The sequence below is a fragment of the Epinephelus lanceolatus genome, chromosome 12 (assembly GCF_041903045.1).
Source record: "Epinephelus lanceolatus isolate andai-2023 chromosome 12, ASM4190304v1, whole genome shotgun sequence".
Lineage (NCBI taxonomy): Eukaryota > Metazoa > Chordata > Actinopteri > Perciformes > Serranidae > Epinephelus > Epinephelus lanceolatus.
This window is the reverse complement of record NC_135745.1, coordinates 15,677,471-15,699,839: the sequence shown is the minus strand read 5'-3', so window position 1 is coordinate 15,699,839 and position 22,369 is coordinate 15,677,471. Positions and strand designations below refer to the sequence as shown.

Here is a 22,369-nt window from a genome sequence, read left to right as displayed (position 1 = left end):
ATAAAGTGAAGCAGCAGAGGTCATCTGGAGTTGATTGTGACGGTTCTCAGTCGCCTATAATGTTTCTTATCATTGATATTATGGAGCTATTATCCCTATCTTGCAGATAGGCCCGCTGCTATTTCCCGTAGGCCTGATAATTTTTTGCAATATGGTAATGATATTACTGAGTCCTTGGCCTTGTGGAGTTATGGGACTTTTTCCTGTGTCATTGTATCTCCATATCCTCACAATACTGCTGCCTGCCTGCGCCTTAAACAGTCACTTTATTGGGACTTTTCATCTGTTATCACCTAAGAAAATGTATCATACTCCCATCACGTCTACAGCCTACATCATAATGTTTATAACCCCAGGGACTGCATACAAACTTTATTATACGGTAGTCTATATATTCCTGACATTTCACGCACATGCATCAGGACCGTTTGGGAATCAGGATCCAGGGGATGGAAGGGGGGGAGTGGAGGGGTTGTTCAACTTGCCAGAGAGGATTAAGGATTAGTTTTTACTGGCGGATTAGGTCTGTGTGTGGGGAGGCATGATGGGGTTAAACATGGATGGCGGCAGCCGCACGACAACCCAATCAGTGGTGACAAACTGAAACCGGGGAGGTGGGTTTGGAGAAAACACAAAATAATAAAAGCCATGGGGAGCCGGGAGGGGTGAGAGTCGGGGCGTTTGTGGGATCTTCAAGCAAGCAGCTGCTTTCTCCACTGGAAAAAAAATAAGTAGGCTAGTGCAGCTCTGGGCTTTCACGATTTGGGTAATGTAGGTTTTTCTAATGCAGAAACTAAAGTCCACCTTCAGGGGTCCTTGAAAGGATTCCAGAAAGGTCCCCACTCTGATTCCACTAAGTGAAAACCACATAATGACTATTGCATTCCTTATTCCCCATTTGCACCGCCACATTGTTATAATTCAATACAAAATCTGCATTCAAAAATGTTGAGACGACACCATTTCCTGGCACTATGAGTCATTTATGTTCAAAGTAAACCGGAGTCTTTTTCTCTCCCTCTGTCTCTAACCCAAATGGGAGAGTAGAGATGCAGCATCTGGCATCATTAAACACTTGTTATGAGGACGGAAAAGGCTTTAAATGTTTTGTTGTTGGCGCTGCATTAGAAAAGCTTTTGCTCCGGCTTAAATGAGTGGACAGCCCCAGGTGCTGAAAGCGTGCTCGAGCGAGCGTGCGCGCGTGTCCACTGACTTTCACACGACGAGGCTGCAGGGCGCTGTGTTGTCCTGCGGTGCATACGTGATGGCCGTATAGAAGACCGGAGCCCGAGCATGAAGCCCTGGACAGTAATAGGCTGGTAACGAAGACGTGCTGTGCTGCTACACCGGAGCTGTGGTCTCAGGCTTTTCCCCGTTTGAAATCTGCATATTAAAGCGCTGACCTTTGCGCGCTGAAAAGGCTCGTGCATGTGAGATTCATAAAACAATACATCCCACATGCACCTGTGTATTGGGCCTCTGCAAAATAAACACATCCCCCAGTCTTTCCATCCATCTATCTATCCTTCCATCCTCTTTCGTCCACCTATCCGTCATATCTCTTGTAAGACACACAGTAGTTGCACAAGCAATAAAACAGCATCTCTACTTTTTTCCATCACGCATCCAAAAAGCCACAACCTTTTCATCCACATCTCTGCCGGGACTCGAACCCGGAGCCTCTGGATTAGAAGTCCAGCGCGCTATTCCATTGCGCCACAGAGACTGTGCCACATTTTTTTCCGATCAAAAGCGGGTTTATACTCCCCCTCCCAGCCCTGCGCAGCATCCTCACCATCCCTCAGCATCAGGACCGCAGCCCTGTGGAAGATAATCAGCCGCCCGGTAGGGGGTGCTGCCGGCGCGTAATCACTAGTCTCTTAAGGCTCATAGAGGAGGCGAGGGCTCCTGCTCTCCATCCCCCATTGCTTCCTCACGGGTTATCTCGTCAAAACATCATAATGGTGATATTATCGGAGCAAAACCAAACGATGGAACATCTTGCATTGTAAACGCATCGATAACTACGAGGCAAAGTGCTCACACCTTGCAGGGAATAGCTCCAGTGAACAGCCCATGTTTTTATTACCTCAGTTACTGTTTCACTTTGGAAAAAAAAACATGAGGAATATTTCTACAGGGTATGGTGTGAACAAACTAAAAGCAAATCAAGTCTTAAACCCTGCAGAGCTTGAGCAATTTTTCTGTCCATCACAATAGAAAATTGCAGTCCGATGGAACTCTAGCTCAGATGGAAATGTGCCTGTAACATGGATTAGGCTCGATGTAGGGAATCGTTTAGATGCCAGACAAAAAAAAAAGTCACAACAGAGAGCAATTTTGCAAGTGTTGTTTTTGTAGTGCCAATTATTTAGTGCTGGCAACTGTTAAAGAGATGTTTGTCCAGTACTGAAGTTGATATGGCTCTGAGGAGAAAATAAAGCATTAAATCAGCGCTTGTGTTTTATAAACACTGACAGTTATTGTAGACAGTTTGCTGAGTGCTTTATGTTTCATCACATGCGTGGCTCATAAATCCATTTTATCAAGAGCAAAGTGAGAAGGAATGCAACTTGACAAGCATCTTCCCTCCAAGCCACCAGCAACAAATTGATAAACCAATTCTGAATTCTGGTGAAGCTAACTGAACTAAGTGGTGGTTTTGTTTCTTATCGCAGGTTCAGTTGATCCAAACAGACACATTTTCAAACGAGCTGTTACAAACCACTATGGGTGCAGCCTCCTCCCCACAACGCTTACTGTTTTTTTTTTCCCCCGTGTGCACTTGTTACTGTACCCTACATAAATGGAGTTGGATCTGACATCACATCACGGCTTGCTTTTATTCAAACTGCAGGACAAAAGCTGTTCAGGTGCAGCGTAGCTCCTGTGTGGCTCAGTGGGAGGCAAGGCCTGAGGCAGGCTGCCGATGAGGAGCCTGTTCACATACACAGCTTCCACCACTGGGCTGCCTCTCCACATTTCAGCCCCTCTCTTTCCACGTTAAAAATGCATCCGAGCAGCTGCGGGCCGAGGGAAAGGTAAAATATGAATGACAGCCTACAGTAAACAGCCGCTCTACAGACACAAACACACATTCCTGTGCACAGACACGAAGGGCAGGCACACGGTGATTGAGCTCCGAGGGCAAAGAAAAGTGATTAATGAATTTGACGTCACAGCACGATTAGATAAATTACATAAGAACATAACATGTAGGTCACGTCTAATTTTGGCCATCGGTTGTTGTTCACACAGAGAACAAGTGTGAAATAAACTGGGTCACATTTGCATGCACTTTGCACTCCTGCTGCATTTGATGACCCCAAAGCTTTCCAGAGTATAATTAATTCCAAGGGACAAAACATCACAACACCTTTTCTGCATACAGCATAATATAATCCTTTATTTAATACTTTGATGAAATGGGGCCTTCAGTAGGCCGGAACAGAACATATACACAAAACTCCCACAGTGAATCCAGTCCACATTCCCTTCGACTCTCTCCTCCTCTTTCCTTCCTGCTCATCTCTTGTTGTTGTCAGCTCAGAGAAGAGCAACTGCTATGGAGGTGATGACGGACAGAGCAATAACTGTGTAGCCGGTGCGGTAGACCTCTGGGATTCTGAAGCCTTTGCCAATGTCCCACCACTGATTTAAATAATAATCAACAAGAAAAGAGAAGAGAGAGAAGAACATTTAGTGTAAGAAGGACCAACAGCATTAAAATCTTGGCAAATGGAATATATGGTCTATGACATCAGTAAAATGAGATGACAAAAATGAAAATCATGAATTGCAGAGATCTGTCTTCTTTAAAAAGCTTTAAATCCTGACACCAAACATGGTAATGACAACAAACTACCAAAGAATCTCAAATATAGAGTGGGGAAAAAGGCAAACATTTGCTAGATCTATTAATAAATGAAACTATAAATAAAATTATTAAGTCTTACCAAGTGGCGGATGCCATTATAGGTGTGGAAAGATACAGGGAAGGCGATGCCGAACTTGGCCAACCCAATGAGATAGGGGCCGACGGATAGCGAATGGATCAAGTCCAGGTAGTAGGGGTAATTCCCCGGCAATACCAGCGCTGCCAAGGCAAAGGCTGAGATAGCTAGACACAGACAGAAGTAATGAGACCGGAGATTGGACAAGATGTGGATGTGAATGGGTGTTAAAAGAAAAATGTTGCACATGCATGTTTTTGAGAGAAAGCAATAATTGAGAAATGAACACATGCCAAGGACCAACATGCTGCTACTATTCGATTCAGCTGGATTAGTCTCCATGAGTCACCACATCACCAGACCCCACCGGGCAGTAATTTTTAAACATCGGACTGTGTTATGTAAAGACTTTTGTCCCCTGCTGACTTCAATGAAGGCCAAACAATGGTTCTGTATTGAACAGCCTTTTCATTGGCTGCCTGTTAAAATGAACTACACTCAATGGATCTGTCTAAGCTTCTCTATCTGTGCTGTGTGGATGATTCAAAGACCTAATGGCAGAGGAAATGTTCCTAGTTGAAACACATGGCAGGTGTGAATCAATGTAAACACAAAAGGTAGAGCTGCGCAAAAATAAAGATGCATTGCATATGGGAACGGACAACCTTTACAATCAAACAAATTCATTCTGAATTTTCATTCCATATGCAAAATAGAATTGAAGGTATCAGCAGGATATCTGAACATTACATGAAAATTTTATAAAAATCAATATGGCTTGGAAAAATGACTCTCGGCATGCGATACTTTTAATTTCCCAGCCCTTTGCAAGGGAGCCACACAGTTGATTTCAGACACACTGATTAAGCATGTGTAATCTTTTGAAAGACAAGTGGTGAGTGACTGTTGGCAGTTGAGGGTGTTGACCTTTATTGAACCCATTAACACATAAACAAAAATGGGCCCAGCTTTTGCAGCATGGTACATCAAGGTCAAGAGTACTGATACACAATGTCACAGCAACACAGGCTCAATGCAAATGAATAAAAGCTGTTAGCAGTCCAGTATTAGGCTTGATTTTCACATGCAACAGGCTGAATTGTATTGAACAACTTCAGTTTTGTAATGCCAGTAAATGCTCTTAGCAGAAATCAATAGCAATGGACTAAAATGCCCTGAAGAGATTTTCAGGGTCAATCAAAAGCTGACAACGGCAGTAGAACAGCTTCACTTCCATGTTAGAAAAACATAAAAGACTCACACAAGTATTATCAAGCGTTTGTTTTTTTATGTGGGATGATTAATTACAGAAGGAAAAATAAAAGCAGGCATATTTTATTTTACTTTTATTATAGTTGACAAAGAATAAAAAATGTGTTACCTCCACTGAGTCCCACTCCAGTTCCTCTGTGTGTGATGGACATCATCATGGGGACGGACCATCTGAGACACAAAGAAAATACCACACGTTTACTAGGATGGCAGATATATGTTGTTGAAACACATTTGTCTCAGGTTAAATTTGGGCTGGCAAGTTGCATCACTGCAACATAGCACAAAAAGAAACACAGGACTCTTCAAGGATTTTTCAGCTGTAGGCGGCAATGCTTACTGAAAGTGACTGAGACTCACAAGGCAAAGCTGGAAGCCATGAGAGTGAATGAAAGTAAATGACACTTTCATTTACAAATTCTAATATCTACAGGTACAGGCAGAAAATAAACATATGCTCTTACACAAAGTTAACGGGTTAAAGATTATCATTTAAATCACTAGATCCCCAATGTGACAACCAACCAACAGTAGATGTCAAAAACAAAGTGCCTTAACATCAACTAGCCATAAGACTGATCCAAGATGACAGAGAAATACAAGGTGAATAATAAAATTGAGCCAGGGAACTACTGTGAAATTACATGACACATACTGAATAGAAAAGTTTTCTGTACAATAGGTTTTAGAATATTAACTGCCTGACAATACATCAGGTTGCCGACTGCACTACATGGATCCAAAGACAAGAAAATCTCTAACCTGCTGTTTTGTTATAGTTAAAAAATGAAAAGGCTACAAGATCTGAAAATTGACTTTAATAGTAATATTATTTTCAACATGTTTAATGTGCTACAGGAGATTTTTTTGTGTCTTTGAAAATATTAAGCTGAAATAATAAAACACAAATGGAGCACACACTTTGACTTGAAGAGTTGGATATTTCAATCCTTCATTTGAGATTATTTTCTGGACAAAACAAAGACTACACACGTGACGTAGAGTACATACTTGTAAATGGTGAGATGAGGAGACATAGGTCTGTTTAATTTGGCATTTTTAGCCCAGAACTTGTTCATCTCGTCCTTAGCTGTGGTTCCCATTGGAGCAGCACTGCAGAGAGAGAAAAATCAGAGTACGGAGGTATACAGATGGTTATAACAGTTTATAGTACATAAGTTTTAGCATGTATCTGTATCATTATTATGAGAACAAGTATTGTATTTATGTTAACCACACTGAGACTTTCTCTCTTTCTCACATGCATGCCCTCATGCATACACACACACACACACACACACACAACTTACAGTCTGTAGAGGACACCATAATGTGGTCTGGAGAGACATACACCCTGGCGGGCCAACTTCCTGTAAACAAGTGTTAGAATTAGAATTTTAATTGCTATGAGGATTTTTGTGTCTGCAGTCAAATAGAAAATAAGACAAACACAGTATCTAAGACACACCAAGTTAACAATAGGAATGTTCAACATTGTTCAGTACTTCATTATATCTATTAATCAATCCACTTTTATCCTGTGACTAATATTTTTAATAAATGCTGTCTACACCAACACTACAAAGTCATTACTAAGTCATATTTCTGACAGCAAGATTTATCAAATACCCTACTATTCTTAAGCTCCCATAAAGAAAGACTACAACTATGTTCAGTCCAGTTTTGGGTTATTTAGGCAAACCAAAGTCAATCTGATCGAGAAGAAGACGAACAGATAATGCTGGTGCAGCCGTCAGTGTCTGTCAAACCATGCTTGTTCATTATCGTGCGTAAGAAAGAATACAGTTACTTCATGGGAAAGTGCTAAACAGTGGTTTATCGAGCCCGAGGAGCGCTGTGTTCTCCGTTATCAGCCAGCCAAGGTAAACGAAGTCAACACATTTTGATAACGTAAGCAGTTTATTCTCTATGCCCTTGTCTTAGGCTGATACTCTGTTAGTTAAGTCACCACAGTTTAGCAACATAGCTAACAGCTAGCCAGCGTTAACTCGGAGCACACTAAACATCCCGGTTAGGAAGCCGGGATTATCAACGGTGATACAACGCCCATATGAAGGCTAAAGGCAGCAAATAATACCTTTGAAGTTCGTCATTAATTGACTAGGAGCCAAAGTCCACTCTCTACTAGCTTTCTAATACCTGAAAAACAGCTAGCGTTAGCCCGCTAGCTAACCTCAGCTAGCGCTGGGTCGCACCATATTTACATATACAACGATATTAACCAAAGAGAAGAGCTACACTCGGGCGGCTGTCCTCAGCTGTAACACCATTGTGCTGTAAATGCGCCTACTTGACATGATAACTCCCAAAAACGACACAAAAAGCTTTTCCTGAGCCCAAATATTATGTAGCACTGAAGTACTGACCTTAGAAGGAGCGCCATGTTTGACAAGCAGTCAGCGGAAGTGACGTTGGCGGATGTTGTTGTTCCGCCCGGTTGAAACCTTGAGCAGTTGTTCTAAGGTCAGGCGCGATATGAGTGAGCTGAGGACGTGTGATTTTTACATACTTCTTTTCTCATTTACATGTATGAGCTTCCCCACCATATTACACGGCACCAGATACTTTCATACTGGTGAGCCAATAAAGAAATGAATGAATGAATAAATAAATAAATAAATAAATAAATAAATAAATAGAGATTAATTTCAATAGAATAAATGTCTGCTAAAGTAAATTTAAAAATGCTACTAGTAGTAGGCTACAATTGTTATACTATTATGCTATACTATTACTATTATACTACTCTTTATTTAGTTATTTATTTAGCATTACTATAGAGTTTAGACAATTAGTTGATTGATTCATCTGTTGCTTTTTTTTTTTTTTTTTTTGCAACTATTTTGATAATCGGGTAATCATCAGTCCTTTTTAAAGCAAAAATGCCACACATTCTCTGGTTGTGAGCATTGTCTGCTTTTCTTTGTCCCATGGGATAATCTAAACAGTTACTTAATTGTTCATCAATGATGAAAATAATCAGTAGCCCTCATCAAGTTTATTTAGATAGTGTATACAACACAACCCCATACATAGATATCAAGGATTTGCTAAATGAAATGATGCAATACAGTAGGTGCCAACATTTACAGTGAAACAACAGAACATGACACAGGAGTAAAACTGCAATTTAGTACACAACCAGTCCAAACCTGAACTATTGTACCCACACCACCAACCTTAAAGATCCCAAGATAGGTGATACGAAAACATAGGAAAAAAATGCAGCAGCACCGACATCCACTGTCAGGAAAAAAAAATATGTAGAAGTATTGAAAAAGCCACACACAATCATGCAAACTCATGCAGATAGCTAACAGGTAGTAAGGTTAATGATGCCCTGAAGCAGCCCTTGACTGGGATCCCAATGGCCTGGTGCTACAGTATGTTGCATAAAATATAAGAACAGACCATGTAGGACTCAGAGTAGACAAGGTTTAGATTGGTTACATGAGGGGTAAGACCCCTTATAACAAAATGTTCTAAGTAAGTAATTATGACATTGTCTTTGACTTAACATTTAAGGGGCCCTGAATACATAGCTTCCACAAAGCAACTTGGGAGGAAACTGTTCAGCTGCCTGTAGATTTTTTTTGACTGTTTTGACAGTAAGGTAACGAGTGTCCAGTGAATAGAAGACATGAGGACATAAATAATGGATGATGACATCAGGAGGAAATGAGCATAGGCAGAGCCCTGCTGACACCAGGTTTGTGAGGCCAATACCAATTTTGATATTTTACAGTTTAAAAATCTGTTAACAGTGTGAATTGGATGCTTTTTCTGACATACAAAATAAATGTGTCAGTACTTTCTGGTGAACAAATGACATAATGGCAGTTGACAGTTACTGCACTTATTGGCTTGGATAGTGATATATCTGCCCTTAACAATCAATCTGTGTTTATTTTAATGTGGCATGTGTAGAAGCAACTGATACACTTGCACTCAACAACATTACAGTTTTGGTACATGGAGCATCCTTCCATGGGCGGATTATGAAACAATTTGTAGTCATACAGTATATTTTGCAGGGTTTTTTGCATGTTTTTGTAGTTATTTTGTACCTGTTTGCAGTTTCTTTGCATCATTTCATGGTCATTTTAAGCCACCTGGTAGGTACGCATTAATATGAGTGACGTTTGCATGGGCTCCTTGGTCTACATCCGGTAGGCCCATTCAGAAATCCACAAATGGATTTTACATATTAAAACAGACAAGTTGATCAATATATTTTCCCAGTTTAATGTCTAACTATCAATTAACTCAAGAGTTATACTGCAAAAATAGCAATTAAGGAATATGACAGACAAAATCAGTAAATACCAATTAAAACCACTGTCAGGAATATTTTGGAATACATTTTATTTGGTACATTTCACATGGCCGTTATACATCAGTTTGGTAACAGTCTATGTAACGCACATAGGTGTACATTCCTATTGTTCTGCTGGAAATGTTTTCTGAGAAAACAAAGAGGAAAAACTCAAAGCACAATCAAAAGCCTATTTTCAGCAGTATTTTTTATGATAATCAGATTTGTGAACTGATCCATGCAATATTACAACTGACACACACACACAGAGTTCTCCCCTCACAAACACGCACACACTTACATGTATGCATACAAACACAGACACACACACTCACAAACAGACAATTCAAACTGACATTTTCTGAATGTTAATAATATGTCTCCTGCTCCACCCAACCTGGAAGAGAGAGACAGAAAAAGAGAAAGTGTCAGAGACCAAAATGACAGGCGAGCAGTTTTCATAATATCCTTTTGTAATGTTCTATTTGTATTCATCTCGTTGCCTTTGTCTCTGTACGTTTCCAAATGAATCCCCTTATAACTCTAAGACTCTGATCAGCAGCCCGTGACACACAGATTAACAGAAATGATTAACTGTCACGATAAATTGTATTTGTCTCCCCATGTCTTGGCCCTCATCAGCTGAAACGCTGTGGCAGTGAACAGATTTGGAGCTATTGTAGCGTAGTGCATATCATGTGTGTGATCTTTGGGGCATATCTCAAGAGTCTTCATCAGCTTGCTTTAATTTCCTTTCTCGTCATTCTCGACTGTTTCTGTTGGTGTTGGACAGGTATAATCTGTTCCCTGGTGCAAGGTTTACATATGTTCACTGACTTGTTTGAGTGTGATTGCTGCCTACATGCTATGCATTTCATATGCTGCTAAAGGTTTTTGCCTTTAGGCCATTAGAAGAATCATTATGATCATATGTCTTCAGTGCTTCCATCAACAAAATTAGAAGTGGCTTATGTTTTCAGCCCTGTCAGATAATTAGCAAAATATATTAAAAAGTTAGGAAGGACTTTGGTTGAAATCTAGTGCAGATGCAGCCGTTGGCCCAAGAATCAGATCAAATTAAATTTCAGAGGTGATGTGTGATTTTCAACACTGAATGTTTTCTTGTTTATTTGCCTTGATTTTATGCTCCATTTACCAAACTGAATTCCCATGCAAAGTGCCAGGCAGCAGTGCATTTACATGCTATTTTGTCAGAAATCAAACCTGGAAGACAAACAGTAATCAGTCAAGTGTTGCGGAGGCTGCAGCTTTGAAAAGCTGGAGAATTGTTCAGCTTTTTGTGTGGCTTGCTGGAAGCTTGATAGTTTTCAGCTGCATAGGTTATGGCTAGGGTTAACAATAACTTTTAAATGGAAAATTATTACAGTTCCTGCTTTAAAAAAACAAAACAAAAAAAAGACAACACATAACCACATAAAAATCTGCCAGAAAGACTATGCAAATTGCAAAATTTGCATTGTGTACTTTGTCCAAAAAACAAAAACGAAAGAGATTTCAAAATGGCGGCTCCTGGCAACAGTGCGTGTTTTCAAACCCGTGCTTTCAGCATTACGCCTAAATTAAAGCTTGTAGTCTTCGTCGTCAATAATCATTCCTAATTGCTACCAACATTGTTTTGTAAAATTGGTACCTGTAGTTTCCTTTTTTTTGTTGTTTGTTTTTTTAATATTATGTTTTGGCGTTTCTGCTTTTATTTTGATAGAGCGAGAGAGAGAGAGAGAGAGAGAGAGAGAGAGAGAGTAAATGCAGAAGAGGGGTGGATGACAGGCAGCAAAGGCTCTTGTCTTGTTTTCATATAATGTTTTTGTGCTCATTTAGTCTGACACTGAACTTGATCTTCGAGTGCGTGTCACCATCTGTCAAATACTTGCTGGGATCCTTCGGGTCAAATCAGCAAAGCAAAGCTATGGTGACTTTGTCAATCAGTGTGTCCTTAAAGGAGTGGATAAGTGGTCTACTCTTAGGATTTTTTTTTGTACAAGGACAGTAGGCTCGAAGAGGTACAGAGCACAGGAGAAGAGGTCTTGATGGAAAATGGCACATGTGCTTCCTGAGATAGGGGTGTCAATCACTGCACCATCACTTGGCAATTTTTTTTCTTTCGGCTTATTAACAAGACAAAGAGGGTTGAAACCTTTTAATCTCGGTTTCTCTTAATAACTGCTTACCTCCAGGGTTCCTCCTCAGAATGAATTTACGGACCTCATCATAAATGAAGATGAGAAGACTGTATGGGAAGGCACAGAACCACCACAGGGTCCTGAGAGGAAGAGAGAAAGAGTTTAACAGTGGCGGGGATGGATAGAGTAGCACTGAGTCGCAGGCAGGGTGCAAATTGTTAAATTCATTGCAGCCATTTTTGAATATTAAGGATAACAACGTGGTGTTTAAGAAGATCACAGACTTCATTTAAAGTCGAGAGTGACAGGCTAATGGCAGCCTATTAGGTCTTTAAGAGGTTATTTTTCGGTTCGGTGGAGATATGCATATGCAGAGCGTACTTCAGGGGGTACATGCGCAAGGCAACGTCCATTCCAGGGCAGTAGGAGAGGAAAGCAGCCAGAGCGGTCTCAACGAAGAGACCGAAGATCAGGATCCTATTCCTGTTGAGCAGGGAGAAAGGGAAAGGTTCAAACTAATCTAAAACACTCACAGAAAATGTTACAGTCTATTATTTAAAGATGAATCTGCCTCTAAAGTACATGCCTTAAATTTACATCCTTTTATCCAACTTACATTCCACCTCTTCCTTCCTCCCTCACTTACTTCATGCCCTGCTGAAAGAGGGAATTCCTCCTGGTCTTGCAGATGATAAGATCGGCCCATTGCACAATAACAATACTGACGAAGAAGGAGGTGTGGCAGGTGAATTCAATGATCTTCCTCTGCTCGTAGGTCTGCAAGGTTGAAACACACATTGTATTTAGTCCTTGGTGAGTATGTCAATATTCAAAGGGTTGTGCTGGTTTGTCTCTAGCCCAGCTCCTTACCCACTGCTGCCCGTAGCTGTCCTCCAGATCATTTACTTCGCGGTCGTCCCACCTGACACGGACACCCACCAGATCAGACGGGCGGAAGCCGTTCTCAGCCAAAATCACAAAGTAGGTGAAAAAACCAGCAACAGCCTGGATCATCCCTGGAAACAAAAATGTGCAATGAATCAAAGCCAAACATAATCTATTCACCTATTCTCAGTGTTTTTAGTAAGGGTTAACTACTGTGAACATTATTTTACATTTCACGGCAACACTTTATTTTACAGGTCTGTAATTTCATAATAATTTCTCTTTGATGTTTTCTGTAAAGAACTGTGGCATTTGGTACAAGTTAAAGGGAAAATAGACACAAAGTTTAGCTATTACCAGCCCAGTGTTGTAATGGCTGTTACTGTTTTCATGTGTGTGTGTGTGTGTGTGTGTGTGTGTGTGTGTGTGTGGATCCAATCACATCACTGCCACTGGCAGCGCTAGTTCTATTGCAACTTTCCTATGGGAATGTCCACAGACGACAGAGTCAGCCAGCGTCCTGACGTCATCGGTGTCTGTGTAAAAGGCTACTACCACAGAAGCTATTTTCAGTATTTTGCCAGGTGTTTATATGTCTGTGGACAGACTTTATCAACAGGATAACTTTGCAACCATACAAAATGCAGTCATGAAACTTTGCACTTGTGTGACTGAGATTAAAATGAATGCCAAGTTTGAAGATGGTTGGGGTCGGAGCAAGGGGGGCAAAAGTAGGGGGTAGGAAGTAGGGAAGGGGCGACTGAACCCCCCACTTTACATCCCTGGCTCACAAAACTTTACAGGCTAGTATTTGAGATCACATTGAGGGCAGGATTCAAAGATGTGTGAAGCAGAGGTAGGGGGGTAAGAAATAGGGACAGGGCCATCACCCCTCCAGCCCCACTTTACGCCCCTGGCTGACATTCATTTTCAGTGGTGAATCGCTGTATCAGAGCTGGAGTGACCCCGTCGCAAGATGTTCTCCAGTTTCAGCTATTTCAGTTAGAATTGAGTTATCATAAGGAGTTGAACTACATGCTCGTCTGTAGAGAAACATAATTTGCATGTTTGTCTGACCTGCTGTGCTCTCACTAAAAGATTCTGACCGTTACACTAGCATTTAATTGTTATCAGTAAATTCAAAGTGTACCAATTAAACCAAGAAATTACTAAGAATTTAACAGCACATTTTGACCTGTAGAATAAAATGTGTGGTGTTTTGAAGACACTTATCTCAGTGCTAGTTAAACCATTATCATGTTCATTTGGGGATATTAGTACAAGTTACAACTACAGTAATGTATGTTTGTATGTATGTATGTATGTATGTATGCATGTATGGATGGATGTATGGATGGATACAAGGCCAGAGTGTAAATTCTGTGCCACTGGATTTGACTTTTACTCATAATGTTGTATCCCATCAGTGTAGCAACAGGGCCAATGTTATTACAGAACAACTAGGAAAATTACAGGATTTACAGATAATGGGTGTCATTTGACAAAAGCTATTTTGACAGCAGCACTAATAATACCAACGGTCCAATATTTTGTATCACTTATTTGCAGGAGTTATACCGAAATAAGACAAATAAATTGACCCAGAAACTGCACATTTTATGACACTCTGGACATTCATCCTCCATCCACTTGCTGTTTGCCACTTAGTATTTGTTCAGCAACAGCACAGGTGATTATATCTTCCTCCCTCTGCCCTCTATAATGTTGCTGTTTTGTAAGTAAATGGCTCCAGACAGCTGAGGACTGCAATAATAGCCGATAGTGAGTTTTAATTTCATGCTGGGAAATGTGTTTTGTCAGAGTGGGCGTAACGTTTTCAACATGATGGACATCTTATTTCAGAGCTAAAGTCTTCACATGTACAAAACCTCCACAAGCACTGATCAAAGATTGAGACAATGCTTATTAATCATCCCATTCATTATGGTGTTAAATTGAAACCCGGCGCCAGGTCAGTGTTTATGTTGACAGATGTTAACATCACTTACGCAGTGACAAGAAAATTGGTTGCATCTGTTTTTAGGATGCCGTTACTTTTACCTCTCTTCATGGTGCTTGCTTACAGTGTTAGAAACCCTCCTGTTGCTGTGTGTCACTCTGCATCACATCATCAGTTACATGTTCATTGTGGGTGCTTCAGGACTTCAAGCTGTAATGTCAGAATGCCGGATTGTAAATGTGATTTGATGTGACCTGCAGAAGTTTTGCCCCAGTGGTGGTCATCTTGGAAGGTTTATGGCAGCTGATGTGAGTTTCCGGCTGTTTTGAGCGCGTTCAGCTTTAAATTGTGTGTCATCCAATGAAGCCCTGTCATATTTTGACCTATTTAACAGCCTATAAAATTGGGCCAGCCTTTGAGTTTCACTATTCCCAAACCATATAAAACCAGAGATAAAAAGCATGCATTCAAGTGAGGCTACAGCCAGTGAAACATGACCAAGATTAAGTAGAAAATTGTTGCACTCTCCACTCTCAATTTCCTCTAAATGTCACGACAATTAGAAGAAAACTGTGGGACTCTCTCCTGCCTGTCTGCTTACCTCTCGATCTGTTTTTCTTAACTGTAGGTGCCTAAACATTTACAGAGGTGGTGAGAAATGCCAAGATTTCTGATAAATGTCAATATTTAATGTTTTCATTCCTGTGATGTTTATTATAACATAACTTCACTACCAGAGGCCTGTCACAGTGATTCAGCTTTAAGAGCTATGGTCCGGAGAGGTTATGAGACACAAGAGGACAAACCTATTTGTCCATATGCCATGCTGATGAGGCGTTCATTGACCAGCTTGTCTGTTTGGGGGTTCCTCGGTTGGCGTTTCATGATGTCACTCTCAGCTGTCTCATAAGCCAATGAAATGGCTGGAACCTGGAAGAAATGGGAGGACAGCACAGAATCAGCTCATTTTGTGCACTCTGTGCAATAAATGTTCAGGAATTTGTCTTTGTGGCAACAGTACAAAGGCATGATGACAGCGCCAGACACGGGCTACCCTAGACATATCACCATTAATATGATTCAGCATTCAATCACCGTGTGGAAGGAGGAAAGACAGAAAAAGGGCAAGGAGGGGGAAAAAAGAAGAAGTGACAGTGACAAAGAGAGGGGCGGAGAGAGGAGAGAGCCTGATAGTGAATTTCAAGACACTCATAAAATACGAGGGTAGGAAGGTCTCTGTAATAAAGATCTTATATTGGCTGGTTTTACCAGGTAAGCACCAGAGCAATATGTGTGACTTAGGGCAGGATATCTCTGCGACTTAGGTGGGATTTGAGGTGGGGACTTGGCACTGTGTGAAACTAAACACATGCTCTGCGGTCTACAAATCCAGTTTGTTTTGGTGTTACCCTCCCCTGACCCACTGCCGTTGAGAAAGACAAGAAGAGGGAGAAGGATGTGACTATGCCTGGCATTGATTTTTTACACCTCTGAAAGTGTGCATCTGTGTGTGTGTGTGTGTGTGTGTGTGTGTGAGTAATCGTGTGCAATATCCAAATCTGAAGCATCCTTAAGTGTGCCACATCCTGCTTTGATAAACATCTTTTGCAGCCATCCTTTTCCACATGGCAGTGCTTGCTAAAAATAATCATAGCAGACTCCAAGTGCTGCTTGTCACTGCTAAATCTCAGCAGAGCCCTCAAGCCTGTTGCCTGGAGTTGAACTAAGCTGTTAACAAGCTGTTAACAACCTCACCAGCAGACATGGGAAATTTGTAATTTTACTTGTGTACTGTACTATAAACACTTTTCAGGTACTTTATGAATATTTAAATATTTTTCATTTTTAGGGTCCTACTCTTCAAAACAGACATCCAGCTGTTCACTCCACCAGTGGTTATTAAATACATGCAGACATGTTACTTTGAAGGGAAGGGTTTTTATGTGCAAAACAATTGCACAAATAAGGTTCTTTTAAACTTCAATCATCACATCTTTGAAGAGAAATCCAGCCAATAAGGAATGCACTGTCCCTGTGATCTTAGACAGTTCAGTAAACATGTGTGAGCATGAACAAATCTGTCCTGCTGCTACAAAATCAAGGAGGTTCATCTTTGATGTCACCTGAGTAAAATAAGTGAAGCTGCTTTATTAACAATGTTAGTGAACAGATCCTCTTTATCTTTAACCTGTGGGGACTTAAAATGTTTCCTGACAGTCAGATATGAGGCCATATAGTACATGTACCTCATTACTTGTAGGGTTTTATTGGGATGTATAAAAACCAGTTTCAGCCGCATGCTACTGTCTGGTGGCTGAGAGCAGGAAAAATTAAAGTTACAGTAATGAACACAAGTGAACAAGTCCTTTTGAATATATTCATCCTGTGCTTCCTTTCTTTCGCAATGATGGATTACGCCCCTCAGGCAAGCAGCGTGCCAGCAACTCTTTTTGTTGCTGCTGGAAATACAATGGAGAGACTGGCATCTGGAAATGGCAGAGCTGTGAAATGTAAATCTGTATGTGAGCGTCACCCGGTCTTTGTTCCGCTCGAACAAATGGACGTCGGCGGTGAGCCAAAAGCGAATTTCTCCCACCAACAGAAAGAACAAATTAAACCAAACATTTTGTTCTTTTTACCTCCAGGCACTCATATTTGACACCAGTATTAACACTAGTTACCTTAATGTCACCTTTACCTTGCCTTTAGCAATGCAACATGCTAATAATTAGCATCCCCTCATTGAGAAGAATCACTAGAATTAGCCAGAAATTGGCTTTGAGCACTGAGAGTGCTTTGGAATATAACCCAATAAATAAAGATGAATGTACAAGCATGTATTTTGTTGTCATGACCTCCTGTAAACTGAATGTGTGGAGGAAGCTATAATTTTCAAATACAAACAATAGAAACCAGCATCTAAAGGGCCATGAAACAGAGAGATTTCTTCAACAATCAGTGCATCACACAGTTAAAACACAGGCTTGGCAGCAGTCTATCCATCTATTAAAGAAGTATTTCACTGCTGGAGAGCTGGTCTTTACATAAAACTGGGCTGTCTGTGCAGGAGAAAGACACAATTACTTTTGAAAATAGTGCTACATGATCAGAGAAAACAGAAAAAAAGGACAGGGGCTTTTGCTTTTGCTCAAGAGGTGGAAAAACTGCAACTACCAAAATGCACAGTGCCACACTGGACTGATAAATGTTCCAGCTAGTGAGTGATGTAATGCAAGCTTTTTACAGCTGGTAACAAATAATGTTGAATTACAGTTAATCAGTCCTAGAGCCAGCGAAAATTCGAGCAGGATGACCTGAAACGGATTTGAGCTGAGAAAGAGCAGGGGCATCTTTACCCCAGTTCATTTACACACACTGTCCACATTGTTGTGATACAAAGCTGGTTGAAAATCTGCAAAGTACCCTGTAAGTGGATGTTTTCAGAAGCCTAGTCAAGAGTATTGATTCAGACAATGAAGGACAATTATCACTTGAATATCTACAAAGAGACTGCGGGACCGAGTTTTCCCTACTGCTCACCATGTCAGTGCCCAGGTCGATGCAGAGGATGGTGACAGTTCCCAGAGGAAGAGGAACACTGGCACAGATGAAGAGCAGGAAGGGCGAGATCTCTGGGATGTTGCTGGTCAGCGTGTATGCAATGGATTTCTTCAAGTTGTCAAAGATAAGACGACCTGCAGTGATCAGAGACACAAGACAGAAAATGTTTTATTGTAGAAGTGCAAGATATGTGAATGTAAATATATTATTAACATTAGGGTATGTGTAGATTTGGGATGGTACACGAGTTACACACAGGCAGCAACCTCCAGGGATGAAAATGAAGCCAACACAGAAGTGCCAAAAACTGCAGTTCTTTGAACGGCCACTTGAGACTGGTTCCAAAAGCCAGTCAGTCCCCATAGACCCCCATGTTAACATGCCCAACTTTACAGCAGAAATAAACATATCCCTCACTTCTCCAAAGCTCCAGCCTCTCGTCCAAATAAGGTCACCTCTGGCTCCAAAAAAAAAACAAGATGGCTATGGCCGAAATGCCAAACTTGTGACTTCAAAATGGGAGTTCACAAACCAATGGGTGACCTCATGGTAGCTACGTCTATTATTTTTACAGTCTATGTTTACACACTGTCACAGTGTAATTTCATTATTGTCCTTTTCTATGCTTCATTGTGTTAGAGTGAATTTTCTGAAGTTACTGGAATAAAAAAATTACTTTGACTGCTTCATCAGCACATCCACATCAAAATGGTTTTCACAGACCATATTAGCAACCCCTCGCTTTAATTAAATACCAGTCTCTTGTGGCAAGGCTCAAGTCAAATCTCAAATCTGTCAGAGTAACTCTTCAGTCAGGTGCTTGAAGGCAGAGCAGTGTCACTTTACAAGTCTTAATAAGCAAACTGCAGGTTAAGATTTAAGTCTTTCATGTTTCTGATACAGACCATGATACTGATACATTTGAATAGTTACCTCTCAAAGATTTTAATGATAGTGCTGTCCAAATAACGTGTTAAAGTTTGTGTTTAATTTGAAATGTTTGGCATGTTTAAAAAACTTAAGATGTGTTTTGTTCACTTCCTGTGGTGGCTGTGACGTGTGTCGCCATACTGAACCATCCTGGCTAAAGATGGATAAAAATAATTATGGAGTTTCAGGCTGAAAGTTTTTCTGTGAAAAATTGTTTGACAGATCTTTGGGAAAAAGAAAATCTGCACAGTTTATATTACCACAGAAGAAAACTGTCTTTGACATATCACCTCAAAGCAAAACAGCCTCCCGAAACTACATGGCTGCACCGATCTACAGCAATGTGGTAATCATGGGCGAATATCAAAAACTGCAAGTGAAAAAATGACTAATGCATTGACTAAATGGGAAGCTAAAAACTGCTGCCAAATTGACACAGAAGAAGACGACTGACTGGGAGAAATTATTCAAACTGCATTGGGGGACATCTCTTATGATCTACCCTCGAGAGGAACCATTGTGTCAAGAATACGCACTTTGTATGAAGGCGAGAGGACAAGGAGGGTGAATGTGCTTGATCAAACAAAGGACGACACTCTCACAGGGGATCATTGGACTTTTGCGAGTAATGACAACTACTTGCGCATCACAGTGTACTTCACTCATAAAGAATGGAATCTGTAATTGTTTTCTGATAGTGCATTTAAGAAATATGACTTTCAAGCGAGGGTCGATTTTGATGGCCTTGATGGGTTTTTTTGGAAATCTGTAGTTCACAGGAGAGAATCTGTGTTCAAAGTTTAAAAGATGCTGTTAAACAACAGGATCTGAATTTAATATCCCTCTTTTGTGTTTATTCCACATTGATAATGTGACTGTACATTTAGATAAATATCCAAAAAAGCAAATCGTGTGATTAAGTAGTTCATTTTCTTAATCAATCGACAGCCCTAGTTAATATCGTTCTTTACATGGCCGAGATCAAGTTCCTTCAATATAAAGGTAAAATATGTAAGGCTCGGTCGGTGCTGTCATGTCTCTTTTTTTGTTGTTCCAGATTTTATCATTTCAAAACTTGAGACTTGACTTGTGACATACACTTGTTGGTGCATTGTTTTATGACCTATCAAGGTAACTGTAGCTTTTGGCCAGGAGCAAATATCATCAGGTGGTTCCCAACTGTCCCTGTGTGTTTCGGCCCTCAGCCACAACACACTCTAGTTGGAGGGCCGGCAGTGATTGGCCAAATCACTGCCTATCTGCTCCTGACCTCCAGCTTTCCTCCTCTCTCTTACTCCAAATCCAACAGGAGGCTCATTTAGCCTCCTCCCCCATCTTGCGAGCAGCTTGTTTTTTGCTCCTGTCATCAAGGCCCAGAGCTGACAATAATCGCCATGATGACTTGGCTGGGAAACCGCTGCATCCGATCTCCACCAGGAAGAGCCACGCCTGCCAACCCTTGTCCATACAATCCTGGACTAAGGACTAGTACCGCAAGGCCTTCCTCTGGTGGGCTACTTCACAGCCTTCCTCCCATGGCACTGTTAGCTCGACCAGAATTATCTTCTGGTCTTTGGGTGACCACAGCACGATGTCTGGCTGGAGGGTTGTATGCGCCACCTCCGGGAACTGCAGCCTTCTTCCCACGTCAACCACCATCTCCCAGGTAATTGGTGGCTTGCAGCAGATTGGATTTTGCTCTCTTGGTTGAGAAGGGCTTGACTCCCTCCTTGATGAAGGAGATTGTCTTCTTTGAGGTTGTGCAGACCGGCCTCTTCTTGCGTCTCTCCCACTCTAGTGTGTCAGTGATTTTATGGTGGCGTCACCTATAGCATCCTTGGGTTAGAGCTGTTTTGCACCCGGATAGTATGTGCGCCAGATGGATGTTTTTCCTTTTAAGTCTCAAGTCAATTCAAGTCTTTGACTCTGACTCTAGTCCAAGTCATAAGTCTTGATAAGTCTTTATTTGAAGGGGTATGCATACACTAAGGCTATGACACCAGAATAAAAGCATTTGACAGCGTAATAACACTTAATGACATTTTAATGATGGTCCAATTTGTTCCACTGTAGTTGAGTTCAAGGAAAATAGTAACGGCACAATTACAATGGTGTCATGACAACCAATGTCAAAACCAACCATACATGACAGTTTTAAACCAGGCTGTTCTCATGCACTGTTTGTATATATATCTATGTAAAGTAATGGACCAGAATTTGTATATAACCCACATAATCATGAGCCAGTAATTTGCATATAATCCATGTCATTGGGAAGATTGTGATCACGTAACCAATGCGCTGGCAGGAGTACAGATGGAGGTGGTTTTAAGAGCGAAAGTCTGTGTAACAAGGCAGGTTGGGGCAGTGGATGGGTAAAACAAACATATAACTTTGCCCTTGGAGAGACCAGTGTTCAGGACTGTGTGAAACTAGGCAAACGTTTTGAGTTTTGTTAGATATCATACAAACCATTGTACATGCATTTTCGTAGGATATCATACGAACCATTGTATGAGATACATTAACACATAAACTAAATAGATCATTAAGTCTGATAATTAGGCTTGCTATGGCACGTTTATGACAGGTTATGTTGCCTTAATAAATACATCCCAAACAATGCCCACTGTACATTACAAATTACATGACACTTAATTGCAACAGTCATAAACATCATGTTCACGACAGGTGTCATGTCAATCTCATGCACACCCTTTCAAATGAAGTGTTACCCGAGTCCAAAGTCTGCAGCTCTGTGTGATATCAACCACAATATTCCTCATCACATTTTCAATTTTCAATTATTTATTCAAGAATAATCTCCCGTCTCTATTGCGACATGATAAAGGAGCTTGCTGGCAGAGTTTTTTTTTTTTTATTTCAAAGTTTTTAAACCCCCCCCCCCCCCCCCCCTTTGTTCCCCCACACTCACCCTCCTCCACTCCAGTGACGATGGAGGCAAAGTTGTCGTCCAGCAGGATCATGTCAGCTGCCTGCTTGGAAACATCAGAGCCGGCGATCCCCATGGCAACGCCTATGTCAGCTTTCTTCAAGGCCGGGGAGTCGTTGACGCCGTCGCCCGTCACTGCTACAATCGCCCCCTGCACCCGCAAGAACCAGGCGAACAAAAAGTGTCAAGAAGAGAAAGATAAGTGCCGTGATTTAAGCTTTTCTCTCTCAGTTTCCCTCTCTTTCCCCCTCCCCTTCTGTCTTAATAATGTCTTTTCAAAGCAGCTCTGGGGAGATTAAATGAAAAATGGAATTGAGTTGCAATCATTCAGTCACACGGCGTGAGAGTGAGTAAGTCAGGGTGAATTGTAGCATGACC

At 41.1% G+C, this 22,369-nt stretch overlaps 2 protein-coding genes and 1 non-coding gene across 3 annotated transcripts in view; all 3 read right to left on the bottom strand.

Annotated features, from left to right (window-relative positions):
• Window positions 1–1,652: 1,652 nt before the first annotated feature.
• On the bottom strand, window positions 1,653–1,726 carry trnar-ucu (transfer RNA arginine (anticodon UCU)). Its single transcript has one exon. It is a non-coding gene; the product is annotated as a tRNA-Arg (tRNA).
• Window positions 1,727–3,377: 1,651 nt separating this feature from the next.
• On the bottom strand, window positions 3,378–7,707 carry sdhc (succinate dehydrogenase complex, subunit C, integral membrane protein). Its single transcript, XM_033649977.2, has 6 exons — window positions 7,613–7,707; window positions 6,536–6,595; window positions 6,237–6,338; window positions 5,335–5,396; window positions 3,957–4,120; window positions 3,378–3,651 (listed from the first exon to the last, which is right to left on the bottom strand). The coding sequence occupies exons 1-6, from the start codon at window positions 7,627–7,629 to the stop codon at window positions 3,547–3,549; spliced, it is 510 nt and encodes a 169-aa protein (XP_033505868.2). The 5' UTR covers window positions 7,630–7,707; the 3' UTR covers window positions 3,378–3,546.
• A 1,887-nt stretch (window positions 7,708–9,594) lies between these two features.
• The window catches only part of atp1a2a (ATPase Na+/K+ transporting subunit alpha 2a), a 48,830-nt gene continuing 36,055 nt past the window's right edge, over window positions 9,595–22,369 (bottom strand). Inside the window, exons 17-24 of the mRNA XM_033649951.2 lie at window positions 21,974–22,142; window positions 18,088–18,242; window positions 15,354–15,477; window positions 12,573–12,718; window positions 12,349–12,479; window positions 12,084–12,185; window positions 11,751–11,842; window positions 9,595–9,958 (exon numbers count right to left, since the gene is read on the bottom strand). Coding sequence (XP_033505842.1) covers window positions 9,930–9,958; window positions 11,751–11,842; window positions 12,084–12,185; window positions 12,349–12,479; window positions 12,573–12,718; window positions 15,354–15,477; window positions 18,088–18,242; window positions 21,974–22,142 — 948 coding nt within the window. The 3' untranslated portion in view covers window positions 9,595–9,929. The remainder of the gene's footprint in view (window positions 9,959–11,750; window positions 11,843–12,083; window positions 12,186–12,348; window positions 12,480–12,572; window positions 12,719–15,353; window positions 15,478–18,087; window positions 18,243–21,973; window positions 22,143–22,369) is intronic.

Bases quoted from the DNA above. Each gene is read 5' to 3' on its own strand.
- sdhc (XM_033649977.2), bottom strand. The intron at 4,121-5,334 runs GTAACACATTTT...GTCTGTGTCTAG, and splicing joins TGGAGTGGGACTCAGTGGAG to CTATCTCAGCCTTTGCCTTG. The intron at 3,652-3,956 runs GTAAGACTTAAT...TATTTAAATCAG, and splicing joins ATAATGGCATCCGCCACTTG to TGGTGGGACATTGGCAAAGG.